Raw genomic sequence first — 22,267 nt, 5'->3', positions numbered from 1 at the left:
GGATACCCTCCAACATTTCTTCAATGAAAACAGGGACATCCTAAGGAAAAGCGGGACATTCCAGGATCAAATCAGAAACCAGGATGGCTTCTGTAAATCTGGGACGGTCCCTGGAAAATAGGGACACTTGGAGGGTCTGTCATATGCACTGTTAAGCTGTGTGTGTGTGTGTGTGTAGAGGCCCCCGTTTGTGTGTTCATCTTGCACCCAGCTGGCATTGCCAGCTGATGATATCCCACTCTACACCCCATGCCAGAAAATGACTTTTCTTTCTGCAATGTTTTGTCACGACTGCCTATTTTCTTTTTGCCTTTTTTGAAAAGAACATTATCTACTTAGCAGCAAAACGACTACCTTTCAAAAAGAAAATAAAACTATAAAACTGCTTGAAGGGGTGTGTTTCCTGATGTTAAGAGTAAGCAGGTCTCTCTCACAGCATGTTTCTCTACAATACCCTTAGGTCTGGCTGCAATCTGAAACAGATATACTGGAGAGTAAAATGGGGCTTCCTTCTGAATAGACATGCAGAGAATTGCACTCTAAGACTGTGTATACACCATGCATTCAAAACACCCCTCTTAAGAAATCATGGAAACTGTAGATTTCCCCTTTCAGAGCTTAAATTTGAAAGACCCTTAGGAAATTACAGTTCTGAGGTTTCTTAGGAAATATTTTTAAGATGTTCTTTAAATGTATGTTGCAAACTTCCCAAATCTCTGTCCTGTCTTCAGGAAGTAGAGTCTTGAGGGTGGGGTGGTGATGGAGGAATTACATTTGAAATCAATATTCTATTCAAGTTTTAGGCTGTAATTCTAACCACACTTACCTGGGAGTAAGCCCAGTTGAATATAATGGGACTTGCTTCTCAGTATGCATGACTCAGATTGCAGGCTATAGCATCATGTTCTTTTCCTATACCTGTTTATCCTCATCTTCACCATTAATGAAATCCATGTTTCATTTCTTGCTGAGTGATCATGTCCATTGCAGCATGCACTCCAAGCCAAGTAAGTTACGGCAGAAAATGCAAACAAACTTGAGAAATGTTTCACAAGCATGCCTTACACAGTCAATGTTCTACCACACACTGAAGTCACTACTTGTCGTGTTGGTTTGTACAATGAGCTCAATGGAGCAAAGTGTATTTTGACCACATGGTGGTTAGAGTTTTTCTCATACTTCCACTATGCCCCCTAATGGAAAAAAGGTAGATAGATGAATAAACTTGACTTATTATGCTAACCATGGCCAAGTGTATGTTCATTTCATTCATCGTCTGGGTCTACCTAATAATATCCTGTGCAATGTTCATATTAAATCATTCAATAATTCTTTATTTTTTCCCTCCTGAAGTATGAAGTTTGCATATTTTGATGTGCAACTGATTATGTTGAAAGAAACAAAGTCACATACATGTTTGTAAATCAATTTTTTTAAAATTAAATATCAGCAAGGGTGCAGTCCTACACATACTTGCTTGTGAATAGCCCCCTTCAACTTACTGGGGTTTCTTCTGGATAGACATGTAAAGTTAACTGGACCACATATCGAAACAAACAAACAAACAAAATCCTTCCAGTAGCACCTTAGAGACCAGCTAAGTTTGTTCTTGGTACAAGCTTTTGTGTGCATGTACGCTTCTTCAGATACACTGAAAGAGAAGTCACCAGACCCTTATACAGTGGTACATCTGGTTACGTACTTAATTTGTTCCGGAGGTCCGTTCTTAACCTGAAACTGTTCTTAACCTGAAGCACCACTTTAGCTAATGGGGCCTCCCTCTGCTGCTGTGCTGCTGCTGCTGTGCTGCTGCTGCACGATTCTGTTCTCATCCTGAAGCAAAGTTCTTAACCCGAGGTAATATTTCTGGGTTAGCGGAGTCTGTAACCTGAAGCGTATGTAACCCGAGGTACCACTGTATATAGTGAGAGGGTGGTAAGGGGTATTACTCAGGCATGTGGTGGGAATGGGTGATTAGCTGATAGGTGTGGTAAACCAGTTGACGACTGTAAACGACTGCAATATGTCGATTGTATTCTTGTTCCCCTCCATCAAATATGTAAAATGATAACATTTTGAATACATTATCAGTGTATCCATCTTGGAATCTTTGATGAGATACATTTAAATATTATTGCACCTCATTGGGGACTGGGCCATTGATCCAGAAGAACCTGCAGGATCAGGCCAATGGCCCATCTAGACCACCATCCTGTTCACACAGGGGTCAGCCAGTTGCCTGTGGGGATAAGCATTTAAAAGAATAGCAATTACACACACACACACACACACACACACACACACACACACACACACATTTAAAGGCAGCAATGCTTCAGAATACCAGTTGCTGGAAATCAGCAGAGGGGAAGAGTGCTCTTGTCTTCAGGTTTTGCTTGAGCCAGTGTGGCGCAGTGGTTAAGAGCGGTAGTCTCGTAATCTGGGGAACCGGGTTCGCGTCTCCGCTCCTCCACATGCAGCTGCTGGGTGACCTTGGGCCAGTCACACTTCTGTGAAGTCTCTCAGCCCCACTCACCTCACAGAGTGTTTGTTGTGGGGGAGGAAGGGAAAGGAGAATGTTAGCCGCTTTGAGACTCCTTAAAGGGAGTGAAAGGCGGGATATCAAATCCAAACTCTTCTTCTTCTTCTTCTCTTGTCTTCAGGTTTTGCTTGAGGGATCCCCACATGCAACTGGAAGGGTCATTGGCTTGATCCAGGAGGCTCTTCTCATGTTCTTAGGTTCAATGATCCAATTCCCAATGTGGCACAATATTATTATTATTATTATTGGATCCCCACAGGCAACTGGCCGGCCACTGTGTGAACAGTTTCCTGGACTAGAAGGGTCATTGGCTTGATCCAGGAGGCTCTTCTCATGTTCTTAGGTTCAATGATCCAATTCCCAATGCGGCACAATATTATTATTATTATTATTATTATTATTATTATTATTATTATTATTATTATTATTATTATTATTATTATTATTTGGAATAATGATGCTGGTACATCATACCTACCGGATAACTGTGTCACTACTTATATCGTCTAAGTTGCATAGGACATATGCATCACAGTTCGACTTTCTTGTTATTGTTGTTCCACTTATCGCACCTCCCGGTGTCCCTCTCCCTCTCTCTGCGTCAAGAAGCGCGGAGCGCAATTAACGAAGCGCGTCAGTTTCACTCCGGAGAAGGGGAGGGAGGCGAGGAAGGAGGAGCGGGCGAGTGGGTGGGTGGGTGTTTCATTAGACAGTGGCTGTTGTGCGTTTATGACATCAGCCCCCTCGCTTATATACTTAGGGAATGACCCAGAGCTACCGTTATGGTCCAGACCTTCTGAAATCAGCTCAAGGCAGTAGGAAAGCCGAAAGACCTCTCAACTCTCTCTCTCGCTCTCTCTCTTTCTCTCTTTTCCGTGCGTTTCCCTCCCTCTCTCCGCGTGTGTGTCTCCCTCTCTCGCTCACACAGCTTGTCCTTTCTTTGTACGGACTTTACTTTCTAGAGGGAAAGAAGCATGGCAAAACTGAGGATGCAGCTAGTGTGCGCGATGCTCCTGGCGCTCGCCTCCTGGAGCCTGTGTTCAGGTAAGTCCCGTTACTGAAGCCTCTCTCTGCAGGGCGAACGGCAAGGGGCGCCTCTTTTCGGGCTTGTCTCCCTCTCTGGCGAGGAGGAGGACGCGGGGCGATTTTATGCTAAGATGGGAAAGCCGCATGCAGGGGAGTGTGCGTTGCGAAATGCCTAGTCAACCGCGAAATACTTGGCCAGTTTCAAAGATTGGGCGCTCAGCAGGGCGGATGCTGTGGTGGAGCCTCTCTCAGGAGGTGTCTAAACTCGGAGATTTATTGCAGTGTGCGTGTGCGCGCAAGACTAACATACAACTTTCAAGGGAGCGTGTGCGTGTGATTGCCAACGCGCGCGCGCTTTTCCTCTCTGCATCTGCTAAAAAAACGGACCAAATGTACCAAAATAGTTCACTATAAGCTATCTTGATATCTTCCCTTGATATCTTCACTATAAGCTATCTTCCCATCGAGGAAGATTCATTCTAGGACTCTGAAAACTGATGAACCACACCTGAAACCGACTGAAAAATTCCTATGGCTTAATCCAGGCTTGGATAGGCTTGCCGTGCGCTCAGTTCTACACATGGAGAAAGAAGGTGATTCTAGATCAAAACTGAAAGAAGACCCTTTAATACGAAACAAACAATAGATCAATTTTGAAGACAGGCAACTGGGCTCTGGTCCTCAGGTCTACTATAAGTTTGCTGGCTAGTTTTAGGGCAAGTCACCTTTTTAACCTGTAATTCAGTTCTTTTTTGGTAAAATATAATGAGGAAAGTAATCTATCTCATAGGCTGTTGTGAGAACGAGGGTGCTTTCAGATGGGCACTTAATATTGTTAATGGGTTGTTCAAATATAAAAGGGTTATTGTCAACAGGAGGTGCACATATATGTGTGCACACACACACACAGTGCTATTTTTCTTGAAAAAGTGGTTCACTATGAAAACCTCCCTCGTTCTCTTAGAATGGCAATGGCACCCACCTTAGAGGTGCCAGAACTGAGTTCCCTGCATTTTCCCCAGAAAAAGCAAATCTTGATTAAGTGAGGTGGAGGTCGAATTGGGCTGGCATTTTGATGCCTTGACATCTTATGGATGCTGTGAAAAGCATGCATACCCAGGGCACACCCACCCATAATCAACTCCTATCTGAAAGCACCCTGAATAGGATAAGAATGTATGATTACTTGATTTGGCTCATAAGGTGAGGAATGGCTGCAAGGTAAAAGAGAAGGTTCTTTCTGAAACTTTGGGCAAGATTTCCTGAAAGGGCAAACTGCATCTTTCCAGTCTGTCCATAGCTGAAACTCATCAATGACATGGTTGATTTCACATGAATTTAAAGGATCAGAAATAACTTTTCTCAATGAAAATGCGGGTTTAAATAAATGTAGCAGCAGATCACCATAAAGAAATAAAGAAAACATAGGGATATTTAATGCAAATATACTGCTTTAAATAAACTCTCCTCACCTTCCAAGAATTATCTTTTAGTAACTTGTACTTTGGAATATCATTTCCCATAATGAAAAAAGCTGCAGTGTGCATAATGCAAAATAGTCTGATATTCCTATGATACACAGAGAGATATAAACTAGGGTAAACCAAGTTCAAATCAAATGTACATGTGTTTCATGACTATTCATGAAATATTTCATGGAGTAAAGATGTATTTTGTGTTCAGCTGCTTCATGTAGAGTTCAAAACTCTATGATACATGGTTCAAGACTAGAGCAAAAGTATTCCCAATCTCATTTAAAATGCTTATGCCTTAAACCTTTGTATCTTTATGTGGATGTAGTGAAGTAGCAACCCAGAATCCAGTGCAGTTACAGTGAAGGAATTCTTTTTTTAAATCAGTGAGGTTTAAAGTTAAACAGCACTTCAATTTTTGTGTCATGCTGAACCCAATGAATCTTACTTTCAAAAACAGTGTTTAGGGGAGCACCTAACAGCTCTCTCCCTTTTTAAAATCAGTTTTTATCTCCCTTTTTATCAGTATATTGCATTTTCCTACCAAAAGAAATGTTAAAAGTACATAAACCATTGTTTAAGGGCTTTACAGATATTGGGTACTATAATAGCCCAATTGATAACATGGATACTTTGATATAAACTGTTCTCATCCCAGTGTCAGAAACAGAGCTTTCTCAACTTTTTAATTTTTTAAAATAAATTCTCTGTTACCAGTTAAGTGTTAAGAAAGTTGTTGTAGAAAAGTGGCATTTAGATCTACTTAAAACAGCAGGAGCTGTTTTCTTCAACGGCACAGCACTTCTCTTTTGCAAATGTTCTATTGCAATCCGCTGTTATTATAAAGCCAAGGGAACACTTATGCAAATATTCCATATTTCCATTTGAGAACATTGCTTTCCTTGTACTTGATCATCTCAAGCATAATCTAGTGATAAGTACTTTTAAATCCCACTGGATTCCAATGGGAAGTGCAAGCACTTGCCAGAAAGCTTTCATTAAAACCAGTGCAGTGCCTTAAGTTTGACAGAATCATACCAGTGATATCCATAGACAGTCCATAGAACATTGAATGATTGTCATAGAACTCACTGAGCTTTTAATCTGAATACTCAGATTTACATATTTATAGTTAGAACTGGACAACAAATAAAGTGGAACACAGCAGGGTAGCAAATACTACTACCATTGATCTCTTTAACCCTTAGGACATTATATGTCAAGTATGACATGAGGTTGAAGGTGACTCTAAGTTTCAAAATCTGATTGTGATTTCATGGAATTAAAACAGGATGCTTTTCATACAGATTATAGTAGCAGTTCTCAAGTGTAACTATCATTTTCAGTTGTCATTAGCATCGTTATTCTAATGTGCACATCTCTGAGTTGTTTTCACTTATTCTGGAGATATACAGATATAACCTCAGGTTACATACGCTTCAGGTTACGGACTCCGCTAGCCCAGAAATATTACCTTGGGTTAATAACTTTGCTTCAGGATGAGAACAGAAATCGCGTGGCAGTGGCACAGCAGCAGCAGGAGGCCCCATTAGCTAAAGTGGTGCTTCAGGTTAAGAACAGTTTCAGGTCAAGAACGGACCTCCAGAATGGATTAAGTACGAAACCAGAGGTACCACTGTATGCGCATAGTATTACTTTTGCCTAGATAGATATCTTCCCAGATCTTCCACAGTTCACCCATAATTTTTTTTGAAGGATTGTTTTTCCTTACAGGAAGATGCACACTAATACGATTTCTTAAATTCACTCACATGCCTATATACCCACATGTGAGAGCCAGTGGGATGTAGTGGTTAAGAGTGGTAGACTTGTAATCTGGTGAACTGGGTTCGCTTCCCCGCTCCTCCACATGCAGCTGCTGTGTGACCTTGGGCTAGTCACATTTCTCTGAAGTCTCTCAGCCTCACGCACCTCACAGAGTGTTTGTTGTGGGGGAGGAAGGGAAAGGAGATTGTTAGCCGCTTTGAGACTCCTTAGGGTAGTGATAAAGCGGGATATCAAATCCAAACTCCTCCTCCTCCTCCTCCTCCTCCTCCTCCCTACCCCAGTGTTCTTTGTTATTATACACCAAGTTGTCCAGATTCCTTCACTACAATATAACTGCCTACTTTGGGCAACATTCTTTCAGCAATATCGTTTCTCATATGATTTGTATTGCAATCTAGCTCCATTAGAGATGATGAAAAAAAATGTTGATTTTAAGCAGATGTGGCTTGCACCTATAAGTTGGCATCTGTCTGCCACTTATAATTTATACCATAGACCTATTAATAACACTATGCCGAAGATACTGTGTTCATTGTGTGAACTTAATACTGTAATAGATATGATCAACAGATTATTCTGTTTAAATTTTACTAGGTTAAATCACTATAAGTATTATTGGGTGGTTCCAACCAAGTCATTAGTTTTAATAAGTCCATTTCATTGTTGTTGTCAGCTACTGGTGCCCTTGGAAAAACCCTGTGGCAACATAATACCCCTTAAGTATCTTCATACATGTTTGTATATCTTGGCCCCCAATCCTAGTTATGACTTAAACCAGTTAATGATTAAATTTTATTGCTATCAATGGCACAGTGATCTTGATCTTATTCATATTTATTTAGAGAGAAGTCCCAGTACTTTCAATGAAACTCAATCTCAATAATTGTGCATAGGGTTGCAGCCTTAGCCACAGCAAACCATAGCTGCATTGGGGCCAAATGAACTTAGTTGCTCTTCTCCTTCCTCTCTTGGAATGCAATAAATTTCCCCCTGCAATTCAGTGTTGAAATAAATTACTTCTTATTCATGGATCGGTCCTCCAGACTTATCCTTCCCTTGGGGAAAAAGGGGGGAAAGAACTTCAAGACTTGCTAGCATGCTAGTATAGCGGTCACCTATGTTAGCAGAAAACTCTAAACCCCATTGGAACCATAAATCTCTTACTGTTCTAGTTACGTGGATCCATACATACAAACTCACTGAATATGGAATGTTTATTGTGAAAAGTGTCCTTTCTGCCAAAAAAAAGGTTCAACGCTATTTGACCTCTTGGATTTAAATATTTTCAGGATGTGCCTCTAGGTAAATGTAGTAGGAACTTAAAATAATTAAGTCATTAAACCTACCCCCCATCCCAAAGAATCAATGGGGTCTGAGCTTTAAAATGGTGGTGGAGCCCTAAAAAGTTGCAGTGGACCAATAATAAGCTGCTTACATGACTGAGCTGCACTTTTCCAGAGAGAGAGAGACTACATAAATCAGGGAATGTGTATTAAAGAACAAACCACTTGCCAAGCATTTATTTTAGCCAGTGCTTAACCCTAAAATCCCTTTAAAGGATATTCCTAAATCCTATGTGTTGAAACCGAAATGCTAGTGATTTATAATGAAATAGCAAACATATGTTTCTGATTAACTCGCAGATTCAGAAGAGGAAATGAAAGCCTTAGAAGCTGATTTATTGACCAATATGTATACATCAAAGGTAACGTTTTTCCCCTTTTTTGCCACAGAATGCATGAATTCTCAAACATATTTGTTTTAGCATACAATCATAAAACCACAGTTTTACAATATTCTAGACAAGGTATTGTGCAAAAATTCTCTTCAATTTCAGACAGTAGAAAACCAAAATGTATGGGTGAAGGGATAGTGAAAAATTGATGTTTTCTCAGCTGAACTGTTGATACACGTACTGAACAGCCAGCATGGAATTATGGCCTGAGGTACTGTACATTTATTTGAGGAAGATATATTCCTGGGCAGAATATACCTGATGAAAGTTAAGGTAACATAAAATCAAATAATGATTTTGAAAAGGTGTGCAATTAGCATATCAAGCCAGTGAAAATCCATCCCAAGAACTGCTAGTTTTATCCATTTTTAGTGAACCACAAATTGACAGAAAAATTACTTCCATGGCATGAAATCAGTGAATGATGGTTCCTTCATTTTGAGGATATTGTATCCTTCATGTTTGGTCTCAAATGGATGGCCTCAGGATCCCACAGGTGACATATCAAAATGTGGAACATATGGTTTGACAGGCAGGTAGCCAAAGAAAGGGTACCCAAGTAATATCTCCTTAACGTAAGTGAATAGTTAATGCTTTGCCATCGAAAGATTTATTGCACAGGTTAAAAGCAGGATCTTTGAGACACAAATGGCTATCCCCCCCACTCCAAAAGAAAACTTAATCAAATTTTTAATCTAAATTTTGGCAAGCTATAGTCAGTATTACCATTTTCCAAGTCTTTCACCTGAAATCCATATGATCAGGACCTTTGTCTTTGCTGGATCAGATGATTGCAGTCTTGTAGCCTTGGTAGAAATAGCATTTGTGCTGCTATTACTAATTGCTCTAAAAGAGTTCTCTAATATAATTGGGGGGGGGGAAGATTCTCTCACTCTCACTCTCTCTCACACACACACACGAGCCACAGGGTTGTGTTTTGTTAGGATGATGTCTCAACAAAATACTTTTTCTTTGTTAAACTGGGTGATACCTTGGAGGAAAATTTAGACTAATCCTTACTGGAAGACGTGATCAAAGGCATCAAAAGGCAATATACACTCTCACCTATGGCTAAAAGAGTCTTCACACTGAAGTGAAGCATAGAAGGTGGGAGCCTGTGGTCCTCCAAATGTTTTTAGACTAGAACTCCCATTATGTCTTATTATTGGTGATGTTGGTTGTGATTGACATTAGTTGGAGGCCACAGGCTCCCCAGCTCAGTTATACATGGTTGCAGAGGCATTAGCAGCTGCCCTAAATTGCCAGGAAAAGGTATAAAACAGAAAGAAAACATGAATATTTATATATGGGGAAGGGGAGACAACCAAAGAACCTTTCTGACACAAAAATGAGCAAATTGGTTTCAACAAAAAGAGATGCAAATGCAAACTGAAGTTGTGTGGACCCATAAAGACAAGCAGATTTATTGTGGCATAAACTTCCATGGGTGGCTCTAGTCATTAAGCCTAGTCTTCAAGGTGACTCATGACTTTTTGTCTGCGTTTGCTACAGCAGACTAACTCAGCTAACCCCCTTTCGGATTTATAACAAAGGGAATTGCTGGCACTTTTTAATTTAGATATTTGAAAGTGGAATGACAAATACATCATTACTTCTGATGTACATGCTTTTTCCTTCTCTGGGCCACCACCACCTACTGTCACCTCAAACAGGTTTTTGAAGGCCAAATTCTCCAAAGCCTGTTGAACATAAATGATGGTGGGCTGAACTCTGGCACTCTGGCAACTATGGATCTAACAATCTACCAACAGCTATCTGAAATAGCAATCACCTAATTCCCCACCCTCTTTTACTCTGATAAAATACGTGGATAGCACATCGGTAAAGCATACCAGAGGATGGCATTAATGAGGCAAACCTTTTCTTCTGGTTTGTGTGATATCCTTTGGGATGAATTATCATGGCTAGGTTCACAACCCATCCAATGGCCTCAAACTGAACAGCATAAAGGGATGAAGAGAAATAAACATGAAAGAAAACTGAGTGCTACAAACCTCAGGACTGAGCAACAAAGTATCCAACTGCCATGCTGCCTCAATTTTGAACATTTAAAAAAAATAATTCAGAAATCTTAAATTTATTTCTGGCAGGGTGCATGCACTTTCGTGAATGCTTTATTTCTTTTTCTTTTTTTCTCTTTTTAAATTCCTGACAGTAAGAGCTGTTCGACAGTGGAATTTGCTGCCAAGGAGTGTGGTGGAGTCTCCTTTTTTGGAGGTCTTTAAGCAGAGGCTTGACAACCATATGTCAGGAGTGCTCTGATGGTGTTTCCTGCTTGGCAGGGGGTTGGACTCGATGGCCCTTGTGGTCTCTTCCAACTCTATGATTCTATGATTCTTGTGTTCTCCTGTGATGAAACAATTCCCTGGACAGGGTTTTTCTCTTGTTTTGAAAGCCAGATCTCTTGCATGCATCGTTCAGCAAATTGTTCCACAACGCTTGAAAACTTCACACCCTGATTCTCTTTAGGGCTTCTTCAGATGAAGTGTTTATTGAGCATTCATCCCAGTTTGCTAGTGCAAAGCATATGCAGAGGTTTGCTAGTGCAAAGCATATGCAGAGGTTAAATTATGGTCTCCCATTCAGAGCTTTCATCCTGCTTTGTGTGTGGGATGTTCATATGTCATTTCATTACTCATTAATTCATCACACACTGTCCAGTGCAATTCATTTTTGCTCTCCTAACTTCAAAAAGTGGTTTGGTTATTATTAATATTTTTTAAAAAGGTTTTGTTGAGCAACATAGCCCATTCAATCCACTTCAATTGAGCAAGCCTAAATCTCTGAATCCTTCCCACAAAATAGTTACTTTCTGGAGGCACCATTATTTTTCATTCATTCATTTTCATGGGGAGCCTGCTTGTCCCTCCAGATGTTGTTGGGCTCCAACTCCTATCAGCCGTAGAAAGAAGGTCCAAGGATCAAGGACAATAGGAGTTCTAGACCAGTAATCTGGAGGGCAGTAAACCCATAAGAATAGCCTGCTGGAGCAAGACAATGATCCCGCAAGGCCTCTCCTCTTCCCAGAGGGGAGGGGTTGTGAGTGGGAGCAGCTTCCTGCAGCAGCAGGGAGGCGTATTTGGCTCCCTGTTTCTGATTTGCCCCGCTGCCGCGACAAAGCCCTTCAGCAGGCCAATAGGGCTGGCTGGTGGGTGGGGTTAGCTGCATTTAAGTAGCCGTGGCAGCGCTCTGTCCCCAGTCTATTCCTGCTTGCATCTCCCGCCCTCCTTCCCTTTAGGTCAGTTTCCTCTGTGTATTGACCTTGCTATGGACTTCGGTTGGTTGCCTTGGTTGCCCAAAGGACCTGGTAGGACTTTTTTTATCCATTTAGCAAATTGGCACCAGCCTCTTGGTTTTTTTGCCTACCTCATAGCAACTTGTCACAACTTACTGGTATTTGTGGTTAGGCATTGGAATATGTGTACAGTGGTACCTCGCAAGACGAATGCCTCGCAAGACGAAAAACTCGCAAGATGAAAGAGTTTTTCGTTTTTTGAGTTGCTTCGCAAGACGAATTTCCCTATGGGCTTGCTTTGCAAGACGAAAAAACTCGCAGAACAAATTAATTTCGTCTTGCGAGGCACCACTGTACTGTGTTGGAGGATTGGTCATGCCCATTATCTACCCCTCCTCTTTTGGGTATTCCATTAAAGGAATCCGGCGGTCATGGATCCTGTCAGATGCCCTGCTGGTGGCTAGGGCCATGAAACAACCCCCGGTGACATCATGGGGAAGCTTCCAGTTGTATTTGCATCAACAAGCTCCTCCCACTGGTTGTTAACCCTGAAATGACTCCCTGCTGAGCGGGGTGGAGTCATGTATTGCTGTTTTATCCAATGCCTAAGCCAATACTACTCACATGATGTAACCAATAAAGATGTGGCCTTATTTTGCCCATTAACCAAAAATAATGTGTCTTTGTTTCTTATTATAATCCTATGCGGGTGGCAGGTCTTCGACTCACAACCTGTCCTCGCAGTGGCCAACCAGCTGCCTGTGGGAAACCAGTGAGCAAAATAAGACCACAGAAGCATGTTCCTGCCCCATGGTTTCCAGCAACTGGTATCTGGAAGCATTGTTGCTGCCAGCTGTGGAGGTAGAGAAAGCAAGCATGGCTAGTAGCCACTGATAGTCCACGAATTTGTCTCGTTCTCTTTTAATGCCATCAAAGTTGGTGGCCATTGCTGCCTTTTAGGGGAGTGAGTTCAATAGCTTGACTAGACGCTGCACAGTGGCATAGCGTGGGGGTGCAGGGGGGGCCGGCCGCACCGGGCGCAACATCTGGGGGTAGGGTTAGGGGGCGCAAATCCATGGGTTAGGGGGCGCAAATCCACGGGTTAGGGGGCGCAAATTACTTGCTTTGCCCCGGGTGCTGACAACCCACGCTACGCCACTGACGCTGCATGAAGATGTAGTTGCTTTTATTTCTCCTGAATTTTCTAACATTCAACTTCGTTGGATTTCCACACATTCTAGTGTTATGGAAGAGGGACAAAAGCTTTCCTCTAGTCACTTTCTCCATACCAAGCATAATTTTATAAACTTCGTTCATGTTGCCTCTTGCTTGCTTTTTTCTCTGAACTAAAAAGTCACAAATGCTGCAGTCTTTCTTGACAGGGGATTCATTCATCCCCTTTGGTTACCATTTTGGTTACCCATCCTTGCTTTGGATCATCAAAATCAGCAGCTGTTGCCTTAAGAGTGCTTACCTGAGCATTCAGGGTTGTATCCAGCTAAGCAGATAGAGCAAGCCCACTGAAAGTAATGAATCCATTATCATCATATCCAATAACTTCAATCTGTCGGTTCTGCATGGAACAAGCACTGGATACAAACCCCCTGCAAAACAGAGATGTATATGAGTACCTTAATAATTGTTCATGTTCATGCTCAATAAAAAATATCATTTAGATGAAATCCTAAACAATCTTTCAGAAGACCAGGCTTTGCCACTTTTTTGTTTTGCTTCCTGGAACCATCTGTTATTGCATCCCGGTAATTAAGTTGTCAAACGATCCTGCAAGGCTTGGACAGGTTCAGTTCCAAAGTAACCTTGCTTCAAAATGTCTTTCTTAATTAATTAAAATTGTCACTTCATGGGTAAAAGAAATTCAGGGAGGTCTTGACTGCAATTTCAAAACAAAACTTTGATAAATTTAATATTGGTGGGATGAAAAGGCTCAGTTTGTAGGATGTGTAGATCACAGAGTGGGTGCAGTCAGGCTGTCAGAAGCCATGGATCATTTTAGAGGAGATCATTGTCTTAAAAGAGGCACTACTGGATCTTGGAAAGAATCCTGAATATGTGGATTTAATCACATAATGTATTTCAGTTTTCCATTGTGGATATTGTGATGACAAAAATAATAGATTAAATAAACACAAGCTTTTTGTGATACTATATAGAAAACACACTCATTTATGTCTGCTAGCAAGTTTCAATCCTTCATCCTACAAATGAAGGGACAAAGGAAGATGTGGGAAACCTGCGGTCCTCTAGAAGTTGTTGGATTCCAACTCCCATCAGTCCTGGCCACCATGGCCCAAGTTCAGGGATAATGAGAGCTTAGCAGCATCCAGAGGGCCACATATACACCATCCCTAATTTATATGTACAAAGAAAAGAAATTCTGAATGTTAGAAGTAAGCTTTCCACTTTGAAAAATCTCTTAAGGCTCTCTTGAATTGTCACTTATCCAACAGTACAGATGTAACAAGGTTTATTTTAACTGGTAAAATAGCAGAAGTCTGGGGAAATGTTTTGCATTTGGAGCCAACAATTCATGTCTGTACATCCATAGTGGAAAATTGCTCGATAGAATGAAAGTACTCTAGAGAGAGAATTGTATCTTTTTTCCAAACTAATTAACAAAATTAGTTACAAAGTGTTAATGAGCCGACAAAAAAACCTTCCCAGTGTAGTAAAAGTGAAGTGTTTTGATGTTAACACACTTTCCTCATTTGCATTCTTAAATGCAAGGAACATTGTTTAGGTAAGCAGTGAAGGTGAGACTGACTAAAACAGAAAAACTGGTGATCCGTAATCGAAATGTCAAGCGCAAAGCGGAAGAGGTGGCTCATCTGTAAGTGATGGAACTTAGAAGTTCTCCAGATAAAATGCATCCAGTATTAAAACAGCCAAAGTTTACTTGAGTTACTTAAGGGATTCATCTCTATTTACAAAGCACAAAGACTTTGTAAATAATGTCCAAACCAACCTTAGAGCTATCAGGATCCAGGTAACATTTTTAAGAAGCATCAGCAGAAATGTAGATATTCAAGATATGATTAAGAGTTAAGGACACAGGATTGTAACCATTTCATTTCTACTCAAATTACACCTATGAAAATCTATATCCATTCACTTCAATAGGTTGACTCTGAGTATGACTGGCATTGAATACAACCATAAGCTCAGATCACTCAAAGACTGAGCAATGACAGTTGGGAGTGGACAGGCCTAGGAGGTAGATATTTGATTAACTGCCCATGACTGGGTTGGGAAGATGAACCCTATAATTTTTTTTCATGTATGCTATCACTAGCATGCCATCATTTTGGCCCAGATGGTGAGCTTAACAAGCTGCCAGGATCTAGAGCTTTGTGAGTATCACTGTGACTCTCAGAATCAAGGGAAATGAAATTCTGATATGCTGAGAAGCATCTCTAACCTTGTGTCAGCTTGCAGCCTGAATGACAGCTGCTGAATCTGCGCTATATAGGCAGGGTGGGTGGCAGAACAGAATAGCAGGCAAAACCTAATCCTCACAGTTAAACCTTCAGCCTCCTGTGACATATGAAGCACTTCTTGGCATACAGGAACAACAGCTATATGGAAGCCTGAGAGCACATTCAAAAACCTTATTCTGTTATTCAAGTGGCACTATCTACTGATAACAGGCAAGAACATCTGACATGCTGTGCCTGCTGATCTTTCAGATAAACAAGGCGAAGCCTCCTCAGTGGAAAATGACCCTTCTAAATATCTGTGACCTCATCAGCAACATAAACAACCAGGAAGAGGATGTGGGTGATGTTGAAGAAGAAGACCTCCTGTCAAGAAGACAGTTTCCCTCTACTCTTGATGGCTCTAGTTTGGAAGCATTGTTGACGTTGTACCAGCTTCAGAAAGTCTGCCACAGCAGAACCTTTCAGCACTGGGAGGTAAGTCAAATCATGCTGGAAACCCAAGTTTTGCTTTACTTTGATCATATTACTATGAAAAAACATTTTTATTCATACAGTGCACAGATGAAATCATTTGTGTGTTTTTTAATGTTAAACAACAACTGATGAACTCCTTTTACCGGTCCACAATAGAAAGTGTCCTTTCATATTGTATCACAGTGTGGTATGCTGGCCTGACAGCCACAGACAGAAAGTCTCTACAGAGGGTGGTGAATAAAGCACATGGTATCATGGGCTGTCCCCTGAGTCCGCTAGATGACATCGCAAGGGATTGTTGCCTTAGGAGAGTGAGAAAAATTCTCAGGGATGACTCACACCCCAGCCATCACCTCTTTAATCTTCTACCCTTGGGCAGGAGATATAGAAGTATAATCAGCCGTACCAACAGGCTAAAAAATAGCTTCTATCTGTGGACTGTTAGGCTGTTGAACGAAAAATAACATAGTGAAATTGACTAGCGAGGTGGTGCGTTGTTCGATAAGAGATTGAATGTTTTCTGGGTGAGGCTCGTTTAATTTCATTGTACACAGGTTGTATAATGACAATAAAGGTATTATTATTCTTTTCCAGTTAGCAAGGTATTGAATGAAGACCGCCCATAGTTTAACAGGTCTTCAGGCTGGTATTTTTATTCCTTGATTAGGAATGTCATAGATTTATTCCTAAATGATGAAGGAAATTGTATTGGACCCAGTCTTGCCCTTAAACCTCAGAGTCTGACTTCTGAAGCACAGTATGCTAAGTAATACTTTAAAAGACAAGGCATTAAAAAGTATGAAGTCCCATCTCCTTGACTACTGCAAATCCCCAACTAGTTCCCATACATCTAGAAATAGATGGAAAGAGTTCAAAAGGAGAGGGAGTGCAGGTAACATCCAGTCAGTCTTTATTTCTGCATGCAATACTTTTCTGATCCTTAGGACACGAAGGATATTATTTTATTATTATTCATTTCACTTCTATACAGCTTTCTATTTTTAAGGGGGGAGGGAATCTCAAAGCAGTTTACAAGACATTAAAACATCAAATAAAACAATCCAGAATAAAAGATTCAAATATTGGAAGTAAGTCAGATATAAATTATACATTCGAAACAACACAATTAACAGGAAACTAAAATATTTTCTTAAATATTTCAAATGATTTCTCCAGTTGGAGTTGGGGGGGGATCCCTATTGGCTAATGGGAGTTGTTGGGGAAAGCTAGTGTAATTGTTCACTCATGTTGACAATTCTATAGTAATTGATTAGCTCATATTACACGGTATTAACTTTAGGCAGCATAGATGATAGATGATAGATAGATGATAGATAGATAGATGATAGATAGATAGATATGATTCAGATGTGCTCCTCTCACCAAAAATCCATAGGAAACCAATGATTCCATATTATCTTGTTATTACCAACAGTTACTTCAGCAAGATGTTTATGACCCTGAAAATGCAAGCCAAGATAAAGATCTGATGAAGAGGAAAACTCCTTACATTCTGAAACGGCAACTGCACGTCAACAAAGCCCGACGACCATACATACTGAAGAGGAGTTCATATTACTGACTCAGCAGTTAAAGTAGTGTTTATTTAGTTTCTAAGTAACTGTGCTTTATGGTTACCTTATTTCAACCTTAAATCTTATTTGTGTGGAAAATAGATTATGGAAAGTGACTGTGTCTTTCTTGCCACTGTTGTTTCTTGGTTGTGATTTTTTCCTACTTAAAATTCATTGGAATAATACATTTGAAAATAAATCTAGTTTCTAAGCATTATGCATTGTACACCACTGAGAATTTTGAAGAGTTGGCAACATTGTTTACTCTGTGATACACAATCCTTTCAGCAAGTAGAAGAGCATAGTTGTATAAAGCCTTTCAAGGATATTTCATAATTCAAGCCATGTTGAATTATCCATAGTTATTACACAAGTAAATTGCAATATAAAACATTTTGACATTCATGATGATGAGTTATTCCATCAGTTACTATAGAATGCTTATTAATAAATTCATAACACCCAAATGCATTTTTATCGTCCATTCTAGCTCAAACTGATTCAGAAAATGAAGGACAAAGCCCATAGAAATTATATACACCTTAAACCCCAGACAAATCAGGGGGATTGACAGCACAATCCTATGTTCAGAAGTAAATCCCCTTCTATCCATTGGGGCTGGATGCAAAGGATTGGAGTCTTTATGACACAATTAAAGCTCCAATCCTTTACTCGTTTTCTTGGGGGCAGAGACAGAAATAGCTGTCAATTTCAGTTCTATCCATTTCTCATTTTTTCCCCAATCTAAAATTCAGTTCTCCACATTTCTGCACCAATTTCCATTTTCTGTCTCTAAAAAAATCCTCATGAAATTTTATCAGCATTTTTTGTATGAATGTCTCAGAAATGTATGTATGCAGTTCTAACTAACGTACACAGTGTTGTAAGTAATTTATCCTAATATAATGCATTTTGTACGATATTTTCACAAATAGCCTCATCTTTAGGCACACTTTCCCCTAATATATACCTTAGAGAAATATTATTTGGTCAGAGAACTGCATCTCATAATTCAGATACATGCACATTTCAAAGGATAGCTGTGCTTTTGTTCTCATATTGTTTCAGAAAGTGTGGACTCACTCTGATAGATTTGGCCTTCAATTAGAACTGAATTGAATTTTCTTCCCCAGCCCCACTTTGGAGTAAGTGCCATTGAACTCAGTGTGACTTACTTCTGCAATGACATGCCTTGGATTGTACTGTGAATTTATAAGGAGCACTTAACTGTCTTAGGATCACTATCTCCTATGCACTAGAACCCAATGGACACAGTTTGGAAATGAAATATTGTCAACTGGTTTGGAGAGCAAAAAGTATGGGGCTGGGCTTGATTTCTTAACTGGAAGCTACACTGATTGCTTTGATATGGAAATTGATAGGATAGGTTATAAAGTGCTTCAGGTGCTCCATTTTACTGAACTCGTATGGCTAGGATATGATAGGATATGATTTTAAGTTATAGAGAACTCTTCATCAGGCATGAAGTGAATATTCACTTCATGAAGTGAAAGAAGAGTGAAACTGGATGTGAAACTTCCTGCAAAGTGGGAAGAGTATAAAGGTTCATTAATGTGGGGGAACTCAAGGGCAAATCCTTACTCAGTCTTTAAGCTCATTAGGTATCGTCGAACCAGTTGCTATCATTCAGCTTAACCTACCCTCACAGAGGATATAGAATACAAATTTCATACTGATAATGTAATTTTTTTAAATATAAAAACACATTTTAAGCAAATGAAAGGTGCTAAAATGTTTTCAAAAACCTAATGAGACTCATACATTCACTAAAATTGGATTATACTTAGACTTCCTGAAAGCAGAACTATCACCAGACCATATGCCAAGATAAAGTAAGCACTTTTAATACCACACTGATCAATCAAAGCATCAGTATCGGACTGATAACAGCTCTGCATGTTCTCAGGCTGTGGTTCCTCTCACCATCTGCTGCCTTTCAAGTGGAGATACCAGCACTGGAACCTGGGAATTTCTTCGTGAAAAACACATTATTTTCACCAAGCTATGAATGAGAGATGGGGAATCAATGGTCCTGCTAGACTACCACTCCCATCTTAACTGGCCATGTTGACTGGGGCTGATGAGAGCTGGAGCCCACCACCATCTGGAAGGTCACAGGTTCTCACTCCTTCCATGAGCCCTTCCCAGCTCAAAATATGATAAGACTTTTTGAACTGCAGGTCTTTCCATATTAACTGGCCATGTTGACTGGGGCTGATGAGAGCTGGAGCCCACCACCATCTGGAAGGTCACAGGTTCTCACTCCTTCCATGAGCCCTTCCCAGCTCAAAATATGATAAGACTTTTTGAACTGCAGGTCTTTGTATTTTGAATACCCTCCCTACAAATTTACCCCATCACTAGCCCTTATTAGTGCAGGTTCTGAAGGTTCCAAAAAGGTTGGAAAGCCAGTGAAACAATCTAGGCAGAAAACAAATGGTAGATAACGTAAAGGAAATCCCAGTGGCACAGGGAAGCAGCAAGTAGAAATGATGATGGATACAAGAGTGAATGGATGCTTGTGTTACATACATGCCCACTGAAAGTGAGAGATAAAATGAAGTCCATTGGGAATTGGACTGGAAAGAAGGAAGATGTAATATCGCAATGCTACCAAAGCCTTCACAATTGGTCTGTGAGTTCCTTTCTTATTTCATGCTGGTAGGATATCATAAGCATAGGAGCTTTAAGATTAGGATTGTCAAGAGACACTGCAATATTTATTTTATTTACAAAAAAGCATATGCCATTATTTCATAAATAAATATCAAATAATCACAAATAATACATAAAACCACACAATACAACAATATAAAAGGTTAAGATAAGAAAGCAATTTACTGTCGTGGAAATATGTATTTTTAGTTACCTGCTGAGGCATGGGAGAATAGAAGAGTTTTGAGCAGGCATATAAAATACGAAATAGAAGGTACATGACATCTTAATGACTTCCACCAATAAAACCAAGATTTTAGTTTGATATTGCGTGACCAAGCCATGACAGCCCCAGCCCCCAGGAATCATAAGAAAGGAATAAACACTCTGACGTGTTATGGAATTAAAATTAGGCCACAACTTTATTAAACTTCCGAATGTAGGAAGACCTTGGCTTAGGCTGTGGGCATGTATCCCTCCCAGTCCCCCAGCTGGGGGAACAGGGGCACATCAGGGTAAATTTAACAGAACCACCTTTACCATTGGGGCATTGTAAAGATCCCAAGATCTCCTGCAACAATTTTGCAATTTTTTTTTTTTGCAGATAAAGTCACTCAGATTTGGAAGGAGGTAGACACCACCGTGGGAGCAGGGCCGGGACGGGAGAGTGCTAGAGCCCTGTCTGGTCGAGTTGCATGGAATCAATTTCAATCCGTTACCCCCGAGGATGTGGACAGGCTGCTTGGATGCGTGAAACCAACTGTCTCCTTGATCCTTGCCCATCCTGGCTAATAAAAGCAAGCCAGGAAGAGCTGGGCGATGGGTCCTGCGGGGTGGTGAATGCTTCCCACTGTGAGGGAGTGTTCCCAGACCTGCTGAAAGAGGCGGTCATTAAACCACTTCTTAAAAAAAAACTTTACACCCAGCCAGTATGGCCAACTATTGCCCAGTCTCAAATCTTCCATTCTTGGGCAAGGTGATTGAGTGGGTGGTTGCTGAACAGCTCCAGGCATGCCTGGAGGATGTGGACCATTTGGATCCCTTCCAATTCAGGCCTCATCATGGGACTGATGATCTCTGGCTGGCTAGGGACAAAAGTGAGAGCTATTTCCTAGTTTTGCTGGATCTCTCAGCGGCTTTTGATACAATCGACCATAACATCCTTCTGGACCGTCTAGAGGAGCTGGGAGCTGGGGGCACTGTTATACAGTCGTTCCGCTCCTTCCTCCTGGGCCATGTCCAGAAAGTGGTGGTGGAGGATGAGTGTTCAGACCCCTGGGCCCTCACTTGTGGGGTGCCTCAGGGTTCCGTCCTCTCCCTCATGATTTTTAACATCTACATGAAGCCACTGGGTGACATCATCAGGGAGTTTGGGCTGAGTGTCCACCAATATGCGGATGATACCCAGCTCTACCTATCTTTTAAATCAGAACCAGTGAAGGCAGTAAAGTCCTGTGTGAGTGCCTAGAGGCAGTTGGAGGATGGATGGCGGCTAATGGATTGAGGTTGAATCCTGACAAGACAAAAGTACTGTTCTATGCAGCCTATAGTATGTTTAAAACACCTTATCCCCCAATGACTCTTGTAAAATTCACAGAGCTACAATTCCTAGGACACTTAAGAAATTAATATTCCTGGAATTTTTTTATTATTTTTTTTTTGGGGGGGGAGGTTGTGTGCTTTAAATATTTTTAAATGTATGGTGTTGTATGCAGCCAAAATCAAAACAACTCCCTGACTTGCCTCTGAGCTGCTTGCTTAGAATAAATTTACATCTCAGCAGGCAACAATTTAACACTGCACTTTCACTCTTCTGATTTTCATAGGGAAATTTACTCCCTCTGGTCAGAGTTCTACTATGCCTCAGTATCTTTTGCTGTAGTTCTATTAGTCCCCCCCCCCCCCTCAGTAAATGATAGAGGACTTTACAGTTCTGTGAGCACATGTTGAAGCTCAAACCAAACCCTTACACTGAACAGAAAGCAGTGAGTAACCTCACAGACCCATCCTCTATGGATCTCTAATCCTCTTAAAAGCTATCCAAGTTGGTGAATATCATCACATCTTGTACTAATGAATTTTGTAAGTTAATAATAGTGTGTGAAGAGTCACTTACTTTTGCCTGTCCTGAACCTACTATCCACCATTCTCTCTGAATTATAATAGAATGAGAGAGGGAGGTCAAAATGTTACCAAGTCAACTTTCGCCATGAGATGCATCATTTGCAGAACAGAGCTGAGAGGAAGACAGACTGAAGATGCAATGCTA

The 22,267-nt window shown here is 40.7% G+C and overlaps 1 protein-coding gene across 1 annotated transcript; it reads left to right on the top strand.

Annotated features, from left to right (window-relative positions):
- Positions 1-3,263: 3,263 nt before the first annotated feature.
- On the top strand, positions 3,264-17,548 carry NTS (neurotensin). The gene is made up of 4 exons (XM_081211930.1): positions 3,264-3,586; positions 8,472-8,533; positions 15,524-15,748; positions 17,184-17,548. The coding sequence occupies exons 1-4, from the start codon at positions 3,517-3,519 to the stop codon at positions 17,328-17,330; spliced, it is 504 nt and encodes a 167-aa protein (XP_081068056.1). The 5' UTR covers positions 3,264-3,516; the 3' UTR covers positions 17,331-17,548.
- Positions 17,549-22,267: the final 4,719 nt, after the last annotated feature.

Source organism: Podarcis bocagei (assembly GCF_964188305.1).
Source record: "Podarcis bocagei genome assembly, chromosome: 10".
Lineage (NCBI taxonomy): Eukaryota > Metazoa > Chordata > Lepidosauria > Squamata > Lacertidae > Podarcis > Podarcis bocagei.
Note: the sequence above shows the minus strand (reverse complement) of the source record. Positions and strands in the feature narration are given on the sequence as shown.